Below are 14,436 nucleotides of genomic sequence, written 5' to 3'. Positions count from 1 at the left end.
CTTAATCTTTGATTTGGATTGACATCCACCTCAGACACGGTTGAGGAGGAAGGTATCTGGGAATTTTCATCTCCAAACAAATAAGAATTCTCTTCCGTCATGTCGGAGATGGAATACGATCAGCTGGAAGAAATGCAGAAGCAGGTTATTTTTCCTGCTCTGATACCATATTGAATTTTCTGATTTGAATTGTAATGTATTTCATATCTTAGAAAGCCTTATGGGAAGGCATATTTATACACAATACAAAGAAAGCTTCGGATGCAAAAGCACACATGCAGCAACCTCCCTGCTGTCCATGAGTCAGCAATCACATGCACAACCTTGCTGTCTTGCTGTCTTTCCTTTCCAGATTCAGCAATAACATGCACCCATGCTTGCCATGCTGTCTGTAACAGCACACATGCTTGCCGTGCTGTCTGTAACAGCACACATGCTTCTTCCCTTTCCAGATTCAGCAATAACATGCACCCATGCTTGCCATGCTGTCTGTAACAGCACACATGCTTGCCGTGCTGTCTGTAACAGCACACATGCTTCTTCCAATACCCCAGTCCCACATCGGACAGAGGGAGATGAGAAGAGTGCTTTAAATAGAAATACCCCTCTCTAATTAACACCGAGGCCTTTTGTGATAAAACCCCACACCTGAGGATTGTGCAGGTGGTTAAGTGGGGACAGTATCGGTGTTGTTGGAGTGGGTCCTCGGCCCGTCGACCTGAAAATTTCCACATTAGTCATGATGAATTAACTACGTAAAGCCCAGCTTCTGTTCTTGTTCTTAGTTATAACCGTACACAATCATTTACTTATACGATCTGCTACTGTAACACACAGAACTTCAATGATCATTCTTTTTCCATATGATCTTGATAAATTTTGAATATGCTTCTGTGCTGGGGTTAATGATTCACATATATTACAACATGCTTACTTGTGTATTGGATTCCACACTAATTTCCTGGGTTAAACTGATCTTGCCTATATAACATGCATGCCATAGTTATAGAATCGGTATGGCCAAAACCAAGTCATTTTGACCTAAATACTAGAATTATGAAAAATTTGATTATTTCCTTCAAGAACATAAATATTGGGACCCTGAATATTAAAAAAAAAAAAAAAAAAACCCCAAAAAGCACAGTAAGATTTTGATCTTCATAACTTAAATTGCGGTTTTGGAGGCCTAAACGATCTCGGATGTTTAAAATCACCCTTATGTCACAACAAGGTGGTGTGTTTGAATCACAACATCATTCTCTTTTCGGAAAGGTATCATGGGCCTAAATCGGAGCATGGACGAACAATTTGTAAATTTCCCGCTGGGTTCTTTTTACAAAATTTCTGTTAATTTCATGAAATCATTTGATGTCTAAATGAATCACCAAAGTGTTTTATTTATTCTTTTGCTCATATGATTTCAATAAAGATGATCAGTTTGTGGTTTATGTACATTTAACTAGTAGAATATTTCCAAAGAATGAATCCACTGGATCGGTTGTAAACCAATGTATTGTGAGTTATAAAAACATGTAGTGCATGTAAATCTTCTTGCCTAAAGGTGTGGTATTTACATAGTGTTACATATTTTTGTGCTTGGCTATACAAGATTTGCAATTCATATCTTTTGTATATATAGAAAGTGTCTTGCCTAAAGGTATCACTGGTTCTATAGATTTTGTATGACTTCTTGTCATTCTCATATGAATTTACAAATCCTTATGAAACCATTATGCAAGTTTCAATATGTTGAGTCTCATATTGGAAATAACTTTAAAGCTTGGAAACAAAAGATTGAAATGCATTTAGGCATGCTGGAATTTGATGTTGCTTTCAAGCTACCTTAACCAACTGCACTAACTGAACAAAGCACGCCACAGCAAAGGTGTAATGTGGGAAAGGGATAATCAAATGTCCATTCTCATAATGTAAATGCGATGGAAGATCACATAGGGGAGGTATTTCAATTTGTGATTTGGCTAAGGAATACATGGCAAAGAACAATGTTTGGTCCTTGGTTGTAGGATCTCATGACATCAAACCAATTGGGGTGTATGTGGGCATAGTTATGATCAGCACAAGGATGATTTATTTAGTGAAATTTTGTTTGTATCTGGCAAACAAGGTCTGGTGTGGTACATGTTTTTGTTGAATCCACCGAAAACACTGATGTTGACAAAAATGCACTGCATGGTGAGTATGTGCAAGGGCGGTGTGTTTTACCATTTCAGATTTATACATAAACTCGTCCCATTGAGAGTTTGGTAATATTTTTGTTCACACAAGAGAGAAGAAGAGTGTATTGCTGCAGTGATCTTCATGGCGTCAAATGCAGATTAAGCTTCCTTAGTTGAAAATATGGTGGTGGAGGAACCAACCAGTTTGAGTGTTAAAGCCATTGGAAATATTGATTTAAAAATATCCAATGGAGACAGTGACACTCCTCATAACAAGTGAAATGTGCCCGGGAACGACAAGTTGCCAAAATGAGTTGCTTCTAAGAAATAGTTGGCAATCTTCTCTGACAAAAGTTGGAATTGTTGAATACAATAGTAATGTATTGACCAAATCCCTAGAAAAGTCATTGTTTCCTTGCTCTGCGAAAGTTGTTTCATTTGGTTTGTTTTATAGTAATTTACCATTTATGGACTTCATTTCTAACAGTGATTCAGTGTCAAATGAGTGCAGGCAGGAAAGAGTTCATGAGTCAGAGAGTGATAAGTCTATAAATACACATTTGACTTCAACTGGTCCGTATTTCAAATCTGAAATTTTGTTTAATATGTTTGGTTTTAGAATGAACTGTTTATACAAGTGCTGCTCCAGGGTGTTTTCAAGCAATTCACATTGCTTTATTGGATTTGTTTTCGCACAAGTTGATCCTGTAACTTTGAATACTAGTGATGAAAGTGAAAATACTAAGAAAAATAATGTACTCCTGGTTGCTAGATCAGATAGGTGGGTAATTCAGTGTGTTTCCTCGGTGAAGCTTGACGAATGTCCAAATATTGGCTCAGTGGTACAGCGAACAGATTTCCAGTTTACTGATAACCTTCTTATTTGTCTAAATGCATCTGGCTTAGTTGTTTTCTATGGATTAATGTCCGGTGAGTATGTTGCACATTTAAGTATTTCACAGACTTTAGCACTCAACCCTCAGTTGGATTTTCATAAGCAATGAGCATTGTCTCTAGGTTCTGAGAAACACAGTACTAAGTTTGATGGAGTTGATTACAAACGAGTTTTGCAACATGGTGATTATTCTGGTAGGAGAATGTTTACAAGGTTGATTGCTGGTTTACATACCTCCTTAATAGATGTTGTTGATGATTGTGGTGTAATATATGTGATTTCAGCTGGTGTATATATATCTACCAGACATGTGTTATGAAAATGAGAAGTTTCTTTCACATATTCAACACCTAAGGCTAGGCATGTTGGATGCTTGTGATATAGGTCACCAAAGGGTATATTCTAACATATCTGGTTCACATAATTCTATTACTCCATCCATGACGTATGACAAATCTTCTTTCCTGGATGCTTGTGGAAGTAATGTGCGTAGAAACCAAGAGCTGGACGGTAAGCAAGAAGGGAAGGGATCCGGCTCATTTTTGGGTGGATTTTCTGCTTCAAAATTAACAGATCAGAAGCCTACTACTCTGAAACGAAGCCACACTTGATGCGCAAGATCTTTCTTCTCCCACATAAGTTTAGTGAAGTTGATCCTATCTGTTTCTCTCCATTAAGAATTACTCGACTTGTTAAGAACCGGAATGTGATGAACCCGAAGGTTCTGCATGCTGAGTTCATAGATTGTGATGACAACTTTTGAATACACTATGTGAAATGTTTTATCTCAAAGGGAAGGAAGAAGCCTTTATGGTTTAAAGCACAAGGGAAAGTTGAAAGATTAAAGGCAAGGCTTGTGGCTAAAGGATTTACACAAAGAGAAGTCTTGACGAGGACATTTATGTGAAGCAACCACCATGATTTGTTGAAAGGGGGAAGGAGAATCAGGTATGCAAACTCAACAAGTCCATTTATGATTTAAAACAAGGTCCAATTTAGATTTATGGTTCTATACGTCAATGATATATTGTTGGCAAGCTCTAATGTCCAATTGTTAAATGAGACCAAGCAAATGTTGTCCAATAGCTTTGACCTGAAGGGTTTGGGTGAAGCATATTATGTATTAGGCATTGAAGTTGTAAGTGATAGAATGAAAAGAATTATATTGCAGTGGGGGTGATGTTCCCATTGCCAAAGGTGAGTGTGATGTATGTATGGTTTGCACTAGACCAGTTTTGGCTTTTTGGCTTTTGCACCGAGTGTGTTAGGTAGATTTTAATCAAATCCTGGCATTGCACACTGGAACGCAAGTAAATGGTAGTGAGATACTTAAAGAAGACACAAGCTTCTGTCCTAGGTTTTCATCAAGTTGAGAATTTGGAAGTGATTTGTCATAGTGATGCAGAATTGGGTATGTTTTCATATTAGCTGGTGGTGTAGTCTGATGGAGAAGTAGAAACCAAGCCACTAGAGTATATAGGTTGTTTTTTAAGCAATGAGGCAAGGTGAGTGGTTAAGAAACTTGATCTATGACATGAAGATAGTGAGAAGTGTTGAAAGACCAATTAAGATTTTTGTGACAATACCTCAATAACAGAAGGTAAGAAGCTTCAAAACTCATAGATATTAAGTATTTGAAGCTCCTAGATGAAAACAGAAAAGGAACTGTCGATCTAGAGCATATTGGTACTTATCACATGGTTGCATATCCATTGACAAAAGCATTACATGTAACAGCATTTCAAAGGCATTTTGCCAAATATAGGAATACAAACAATTATAGATCATGTTTGAATATGGGGGTAAAGTAATTTTCCACTGATCATGTTTGAATGTGGGAGTAAAGTAATTTTCCACTGTCTTAAGTACGTGTTTTGATTAGAAATTGTGCTTATAATGTTCACTTGTATTACATGACGATGTAATTCTTTTGAAAAAGCTCAAGACTAATCGGATACATGTTCATGTTTGCATTTGCATAAATAAAGTATAAAGGATGACATCTGCAGTGTCATTATTGTTATGTCAAGCAATGTGGGAGTCATGCTTGCAGTTGAAGGTCTTCTTATTTGAGTTTTCTCTAAATATAGTCTCATTTGGATTTGATTAGTTTGTGGTTTTAGCATAAATGATACTATTACTGTATTATATTGTCTAGAATTCAACTAATGAATCTTTGAGTACGAATGCAAGGTTTCTTTTGATAATCATATTTCAGTGATCACGTACTAGTAGTTGGACACAATGTTGTAAATGGTTATGACCATTCTTATGTGGGAGAATGTAAGAACTTTTGTGTGAGAAATGGTCCAAACCATTTAATAAAGGAACTATGGTTATAGTATACGTTATATACATTAAGTACACATTTAATATAAAGTGAGAAAACCATATTACTTGTACAAATTATGGATGGAAGACAGTTACAAAACTTGAAGAAAACTGACAGCAACTGCTACCATGATAGGTGGAGCAGTTGCGTCCTATAAGTCAGGTTTTGATCTCCTTTCTCGGGTAAGTTACAGGGTTCTCATAAAGTGAATGCTCGCCCTATCGAGAGTAAGAGTTCCATTCTGTTTCCAAGAGAAATGAAGGTCCAAATCTCATCTCAATCATCTCGTCTACGACAGCAAGTAAGTGCATCCCTAGTTTCTGCAAAGTGATGATTTAATGAATATTATGACTAGTATAAATGCATGCGTGTATATTAGTTTGTAGTTCATCATGCAGGGTTGATCTTGATCTCTGAATGAAGTATATAATTAATTTTTACACCTTGATCTCCACCGTTTCTTGGCATAATGAAATATCATTCTCCATAACTTTAGCTTCTTTTCTAATGATTGCTTCACCCATACTTGCCAAATACAATTTGTATAAATAAAAAAAAGAATTGCTTAACAATTAGTCACTTCAACCAATGCCAAGTGATAGGATTTTACCTTGTTGTCGTCTAGACTCTTGCATTTGATCCTACCGTAAACGCACATCACCATCTAAACGAGAAGCAATGAGCTTCACTTTCTTCCTTTCCGGAATTGGTTGTATCTTGAAAAGTTTCTCTACATCCTCAACCCCACAAAGAGAACCTTCAATGCAATCACTTCCCAAGAAAATAGGAATATCTTCAACATCAACTAGATGAGGTTGGCTCGGGGCAATTCCCTTTGCGCACACCCCATCTATTGCCGTTCCCTTACGAACAACGTCGCTTAGGGTTTTGCGTCTCCCATAATCGATTGCTAAAGAACAGGGCATATCCTTGCTTTGATACCAATTGATGCATCACAAGCGTGAAGGATTACAAACGTAAATCTTGAAGAACAAAGAATTATGGAGTCCACTAGATTTTGAGAGAAAACCGAAAAGGTTGTTTCATTAATTTTGAAATTGATGAATTACATTGGAAGTCAAACAACTTAAAAAGACATAAACACAACCCTGGGGAAGCTCAAGGGTCTTAGGAAATTAAAATGACATGAATTCCAACAGAAATTGAAAGGTTCAAAATTTATTACAATGTTTATTTTGCGGTTTTTGACTTCTAAACAACCCCGGATAGCTAAAATTCATCATACATCGCAGCAAAGTAGTGAGTTTAAACTGGAACGTCGCGCTTTTTTCGAAAAGGTATCATGGGCTTGAAACAGAGCTCGAACGCAAAATATATGAATTCCCGTTGCGTCCTTTTGTCTTCCTTCAGTCCATTTGTCAAGCATCCAAAAAATCCCAACACAATATTCCTCTTCCTATTTTAACACCATATTGGGCATTTGAGTGGAGATTTTCTCTAATGCGCCATTCCTTGTTAGTTTTAAATTGCTCCATTTTCTTTACTTCTTAAAAATTCACTCCAATCTTGTCCTATATCATTGTTCACTGTAAATCATTTTGGTCATTCCGTGATAAATTTGTCAATATATTCATTAAATTGTCACGTAAACGATCACATGACTACATTTTTAAAAATATTTTTGTCAAACAAGCCCCTCTACCTAACGAGAATAGTACCATAGCAGAATCAATGCGTACTGACTCTGATTAATTTATGTCCATTAACTAGAAGAAAAAAAAATACACCAAAAAAAAATGAACTAGAATAAAGCATCTGGCAGTTGGATTTGTTTTCTTATAATTTAGTTTAATTTAAAGTAGAGTATAAATTTACGCTTTCATCATTTCATTTAGTGCAAATTTATCGTTGTATATATCATAAAAGAAGGTAGGGTATCAAATTATCAATTCTATAGATCTATACAATTAACTCATTACTTTTCTCTCGCAACACAAACAATATATTCATTGAAAGGATGGGAGGAAGCATTTGTTTCATCATAAACTATCCTAAATACATATCCAAACCATACAACCAATTGCCATATTTACAATAATTTCAAAAAAAAAAAAAAAAAAAAAAAAAAAAAAAAAACCACTTCACTCGAATTAAATACAAAAAGAAAATGCAAAGTTTTGAGGACTTAATAATTTACAAATACATATGAATTTGCAGTTAGTTACATTTTTTTGGGATATAATAGAATACATACACGATATTATGCGTACTGTAATCATAGTTTCGGTACAAAAAGTCTTCATTGCAGGCATATAATTATGAGTTTTTGAACGCTACCAGTCATGAATTCCTTCTAGCACGATTACAATGAGCATCACTAATCTCTAAATAAATTTCTCTAGAATCCTTGATTTGAGAGGATCTGAGGGCCGAAAAGTCTCCAACCACAAGTTGGAGGACGTACGGATAATCTCCGGATAATCTCCGTACGTCTTCAAACCCTTCTCCGACTTGATAATCCCCAAGATGTCCCCAAGAATGTTGCCTGCAAGCCCTACTTCCCGAAGAAGCCCTGGCTCCTCTCCATCTTCGTGTATTAATCGACCGATCTAATTCAAGGAAACGACAATCCTAAAATGACCTTGGCAAAGATAAGGCCAAGAAACACTGGTGCTCTCGGGGCATCAATGACCGTATCCTCTAAGGTCGACAGAACAATTTCAAACCTGGGCAGATAAAAGAAGAAATTAAATAATAGAAAAATGCACAATACCGAGAAGACCAATTTCAATAACCAAATGCAGATGTAAACTTTCCCCTACCCCTTGATGAGCTGAGATTGACTCAAAGTTCCATCATTGGTCTTTGTGAGGTTGATTAGAAGCTTTGCCAAGAGATCTCTTTCAGCGTCGTTCCTCTCAAAAGAGTCTATGACCCAAAGAGATATCATCAACGGATGGAAACTTGGTGAGTTCAACTCCTTAATGCATAAAGCAACCTCTTTCTCGTCTCGAGCACTGAAAATAGAAAGGAAAACAAAATTAAGGAAGAGCATAAGAAAAATCTTAACAAGGGTTATCAGAAGTTGTATAATACATCAAACCATATATATCTAGAACGTAATCTAAGATGAGTTCTTGGAAAGCCAATGACTGAACATCAACAATATGTATTTAAATCTTTAATGTCAAAGGTTGCGAGCATCCACCAGGTCCAACTCTGACATCAAGTGGATGCATCAGGGCAAGAATGAGTTGTTTTAATATGGTAAGAACAAAGCAGGGGAAAACGAGGCTGACCACAATTAAAGTAAAACCATTTAGATATCACATTACTTGTCATTACACTCACTGCATTCAACTCAACCTAGAAGTTTCCAAAGTAGCAGGTCAAATGTTGAACAAAGTCTGCAGTTCTCCATGCAAAATAATTTCCCAAGGTTTCTCAATATCCTTGAATGCACAACAACAAATTCAGCAAAACATTACAAGGGCAGATAACCCTCCAAAAAATTAAGACATACATGAAAAATGATAAAATGATCCAAACTTATTTATTTCTATATCTGCGTAAGTTATGCAAAGAAACCCTAAAGTAGTCTTTAATCTAGTTGTAGGAGGGTGGTCCGGGACAAATCTATGCACTTCAACTTGAACACTGTGACAGCTAACCTGACTATAAGACTGGATACTTTTCAATAGATGTGAAAAAATATACATAAACATTTAAACAATTGCAATCATGCGGTTAAACTAAAACAGCAACTAAAACAATTGGCCAACTGCATAGGAAGTGAATTTTCCAACTGAGATCTAACAATTACAGATGAGTTGGTTACCAAGAGGAATGTTAGAGTAGATAGAAATCACTGTCGTACGGCCTTCGGCCTACATTCTTTTATTTTCTTTTCTAACACAGATATTCAAACTTCAGGACCTCTACCTACACCTCACTCATCCCATGCCACTTGAGCTTTGCTCATGGGTCCCATATTCTAACACCAACTACATTTACGAGAGTCCGAATGAATTGTGTCTACTACTTTATAACATAGCATACAAGTAATCGCACAAAAAAAATCCATCACAACTAACTCAACTCCTTTACTTATGATTGTTTTTTTCTTTTCCATTCTGTCTTCTGTACCACCCCCTGTGGGATCCATTCAATGCCAGAGACAAACAATCCTGATTCTATTTATGCAACTTGAAGTCGATCAAAAAACCTGGAGATGAGCAACAATTGCTCCCAAGTCCTATTCATTCCCCAGGCACAGAACACACATGCCCTACTTTCCTTTCAAGAATTGAACGCATAATCACATTAAGCAAATCATAGGCAGATTTTTTTAGCACGCAGAGAATTATCACATCTGAAAGATGCATTGAACTAAGAAAATTACAAAAATTAATTAGAAGTCTAAAGCATGCATGAGACAAGAATTTCTTAACCCCACAAAAAAAAGGTAATGAGACAGGACTGCTCTCTCAAAACTACGAATATACCTGTAAAATTCTCTAATCACTGCCAAAGACATATCTCTAAGACTGTCTTCAGTCAACACATTTTCTGAAGGAACATTTTGTGTTAAAGCTGCTCCATGTGCACGTGTGGGTGGTGAAGTTGGAAGAGTTCTATCGAAACTATGAACATTAGGTGAAGATAACATAGTTGATCCTCTTGGACTAGGAGGCCCCCTTCTAGCTGATGGATTGATTCCAGGACCACGGGCCAGCCTACTAGACTGTGCCTGTAGTTCTTGTGCAGAATCTCTGTGCACTTCCTCAATCTTTTTTGGTCCTTCAACTTTGCTCCCCTGCTGCCATTTATTCTTTCTCAAATCAATTGCATCCTTCAACATGAACCTAACCCTAGAAGATAATTTCATGTTATTCGATAAGCTTTTCATCCTTTCAAAATATGCATCCATGTGCTCCTTGGCTTTCGGATGATCAATCATCTCCCCAATTGTGCTCATTAGTATGCACAAAGCTTCAATATCTTCCTCATCTGGAGTCTGTTGCTGACCTAGCAACTTTTTAATGCATTCGTGCATAATTCTCTCCGTCAACATTTTCTTTTTGTATAGTTCCCCAATTAATCTAATGTTACCCAATGTTCGTCTTCGCGCTTTGATTCTTTTCTCCTCTTCTTCTTCAGACAGTTTCACCTGACCCTCTTCATTGGCCTTATAGGCCTCCTCTTGCTCTCTTTCTCCCCTCTCAAATTCCTCCTGGCACTTCCACAAAAGCAATCTCTTAAAAGTTATCTTTTCTTTGTCTTCACTGAAATCAGGCAACTCTCTGGCAAGATAAAAACAGAAGTTAGCATACATCTCACAGAGAGTAGGCTCCAAAAGAGCCTTGTCAAAGATCTGTGAAATGACACCACTTAGAGTCCTCGCATTATCTATATTAACAACTTTCACTTGCTCGAATAGTTTTTCAAAGTTTTGAGGAGTCAACTTGTTCAGTATAGCCTTTAACTGCCTTTGCTTGGCCTGCTCTTCATCACTCACTTTACCCACTTCATTCTTCCTGTCAGCTTGGTGCCTTTGCTCGAATAGTTTTTCAAAGTTTTGAGGAGTTAATTTCATGTGGGCATTAGGTGAAGATAACTTAGTCGATCCTCTTGGACTGAATTCCATAGGAGGCCCCCTTCTAGCTGATGGATTGATTCCAGGATCACGGACCAGCCTACTAGACTGTGCTTGTCGTTCTTGTGCAGCATCTCTGTGTACTTCCTCAATCTTTATTCGTCCTTCAACTTTCCTCCTCTGCTGCCATTTATTCTTTCTCAAATCAATTGCATCATTCAACATGAACCTAACTCTAGAAGATAATTTCATGTTATTCGATAAGCTTTTCATCCTTTCAAAATATGGATCCATGTACTTCTTGGCTTTCGGATGATCAATCATCTCCCCTATGGTGCTCATTAGTTTGCACAAAACTTCAATATCTTGCCCATCTGGAGTCTGTTGCTGACCAAACAACTTTTTAATGCATTCGTGCATTATTCTCTCAGTCAACATTCTCTTTTTGTATAGCTCCCCAATCAAGCTAATATTACCCAACCTTCGTGTTCGCGCTTTGATTCTTTTCTCCTCTCTTTCTTCTTCAGACTGTTTCACCTGGCCCTCCTCATCAGCCTTATTGGTCTCCTCTTGCTCTCTTCCTCCCCTCTCAAATTCCTCCTGGCACTTGTTCAAAAGCAATCTCTTAAAAGTTATCTTTTCATTGTCTTCACTGAAATCAGGCAACTCTCCGGCAAGATAAAAACAGAAGTTAGCATACATATCACAGAATGTAGGCCGCATAAGAGCATTGTCAAAGATCTGTGAAACGACGGCAGTTAGAGTCGTTGCATTATCTATATTAACAGCTTTTACCTGCTCGAATAGTTTTTCAAAGTTTTGAGGAGTTAACTTGTTCAGTATAGCCTTTAACTTCCTTTGCTTGGCCAACTCTTCATCACTCACTTTATCCACTTCATTCTTCCTGTCAGCTTGGTGCATCACCTGTAATGGAGTATGAGGAGAAGGCATCAAGCCCTTAGGTTGAAAATTCGTAGCTCTCTGCCACCTGTCGGCATCAGAATTATTTCTTTGCATCCCTCCCTGATGACCAACAGAGTGAGCAGGACCAGGCAGGATCCCTCTAACATGCTGCTGAACTGGTGTCCGTGCACATGGACTCCTCAAAACACCAAAATTACTACCCAGTTGCTGGGGGCATTGTGACGCCATGCTGATCCCCAAGTTGCCTGTCTGAGGTATCTGAGGACCCATTTGGGGGGTAAAAGGCATGTTCTGGCTCTGATGCATAATTCCCTTGGGCTGCATTGGATGGGGCTGGAGACCTGGAACAAACACTGGCTGCTGTACTTGAGTACTACCAATTGGTAATTGCACAGGCATTGGCATTTGAATTGAACTGGAGCTCATACTCTGAGATTGGATCTGCTGGTTGGGGCCACCAAATTGCACCAGAACCTGTGGCTGATGAAATGGCATTGGCATGGATATCCCAACCTGAACAGAAATGCCCTTGGATGCATCTCCTGGGGCTAAAACCAACAGAAAATATTAATACCTGATTATTTGCATTTATCAATATATCATATCAGCACGTTAAACTCATTACTAAATCGCCTATTTGGGAGAAAACTGCCAAGAAAATCTAGCATTGACATCATAACGTTGCTATATAACAGTGAAAATATGCCAACATTCCCCAACATCGAGTACAACAACATCCCCATGGCCCAGAGTGTGAACTTACGCTTTGCTGGTGTAGTGGGTTTTCTTGTGTCAGAAGTCACAGAGACAGATTGAGAAGTCGGAGGCTTTGGAACAATTCGGGAGCATCTCTGAGGGGCTGATGCCTCAGCTGTCTGGGCAGCGGTGCTTGCAATGGGTACATCAGAACCTCCTACATTAAATCAATCGCAGGAAAACATTGCCAAGAAATGAAAATCAAACAAAATGAGAAACACAGATTTTAATTTCAGATTCCCAAACTCCTCCAACTAACCATAAAACTCTACAAAACAATCATGATATTATCAAATAAATTTCTAGACTGATAGAACTGAAACTTCGAAATCTGTACCATGCAATTGGGGCTGTGCATGGGCTCCATTTTGTACACCACCACGTTGTGCAGGAACCATACCGGAAACCTGAGGACTTACACTAGTTACACTTGCCCTGGATTGTCCTCCTTGCGTATTGTTAGTATTCTTCTTATAACTGAATATTTGAAATAAAAATCATCAAACCATAATATCCAACACTCTCAAAAATTCCGAAACGTTTAAATAAATATAAAAAAACGAAATTTGAAATCACAATCCAAAGCAATATACTTGCATAGATTGTTAAAAGTGAAGTACAACTGATCAGAAACAAACCCTACACAGAGACACATATGCCAATAAGTAGAACGATATACACACAGATATATGCACCTGTGGTTGGAGGAAATGAAAAGGACGGGCCCACCGGCGCCGGCAGCGGTGCCCTTAGGCTAAGCGCGGGAGTATCCCCTGTGCTGCCGATTAGAGCTTGTGGATCGCCCTGTTTTCCGGTACTGCGTCTTGTTCTTTTCCGACGTTGATTAATTGAAGTACATTTATTCCTACGATTAATTCCCAAAAAATTTTCTCTGCAACCAAACATGCAGATCCATAAACCCCAAATCAAATCAATCAAACCTAATTAACTGAAAATCGTACCGTAAAGCGAGTGATTAAGAGAATGATTAGGGTTTGATTGGAGTACCTTGAGAGTGAGAGTGAGGAGAAAGAATTAAGGTTTTATTGAGAAACCATGGGAAAGCTACAGAGGGTGATATGAGCGTCAGTGACTCTACATGACCGAAAAAGAATTATAATCCTTAGTAAAATTATAAAGTAGCACCGACAAAGTACTTGATGTACTTTATGTAAGGTGTTTTTAAAACAAAAATTATTTTTACAATCGTTATCAGTCATTTAATAAGATTATGTAAACGGGCCATAAAAGAAAAACTTAGAGAGAGGAACAGTTGTTTTGGTGTCTTGGTAAGAGGGAGGGATGCCCGCTTTAGATTCTTTTAGCTGGATCTTCACATTTTAATCATTCATTATATATTATGTGCTTAATTTTTATTAGGTAATATTTATATTTAATTTTAAATAAAAATTTAAAATAATTTATAATCGCACGATATACTATAAACAATTAAAATGTTAGAATTCATACCATTGATATGTGGATGGGATTCCCCTCTTTTAGTACCTTATTTTAATCTCTTTTATCAATTATTGTTCAATTTCTTTTTAATTTTTTTTTACTATTCATTTGTACCAATCATTTTTCTTTCCTCTTTTTCTCACTAAAGCAACCTACCTTGCTAAGCAAACTCATTAAACCTAAAATAACGACAAAAACCTAAAAAGTTTAATCGTGCCTATTTAATTTTCTAGAGTCACCACTTGGTACTACTCTGTAGTAGTGTTTTTCTTTACTTGTAAATGGCAGGTCTTAGGTTCGATTCTCACTAAAACCGAATTTGAACCACATTATT

At 37.4% G+C, this 14,436-nt stretch overlaps 1 protein-coding gene across 1 annotated transcript; it reads right to left on the bottom strand.

Annotated features, from left to right (window-relative positions):
- Positions 1-7,548: 7,548 nt before the first annotated feature.
- On the bottom strand, positions 7,549-13,720 carry LOC137734200 (eukaryotic translation initiation factor 4G-like). The gene is given in 7 exon segments (XM_068473505.1): positions 7,549-7,994; positions 7,997-8,091; positions 8,188-8,382; positions 9,871-12,433; positions 12,649-12,798; positions 12,979-13,118; positions 13,337-13,720. Coding segments are annotated over 6 exon segments (3,309 nt in total). The 5' UTR covers positions 13,040-13,118; positions 13,337-13,720; the 3' UTR covers positions 7,549-7,749.
- Between the last annotated feature and the right edge of the window lie 716 nt (positions 13,721-14,436).

Source organism: Pyrus communis, chromosome 5 (assembly GCF_963583255.1).
Source record: "Pyrus communis chromosome 5, drPyrComm1.1, whole genome shotgun sequence".
In the NCBI taxonomy this organism is placed as follows: Eukaryota; Viridiplantae; Streptophyta; class Magnoliopsida; order Rosales; family Rosaceae; genus Pyrus; species Pyrus communis.
Note: the sequence above shows the minus strand (reverse complement) of the source record. Positions and strands in the feature narration are given on the sequence as shown.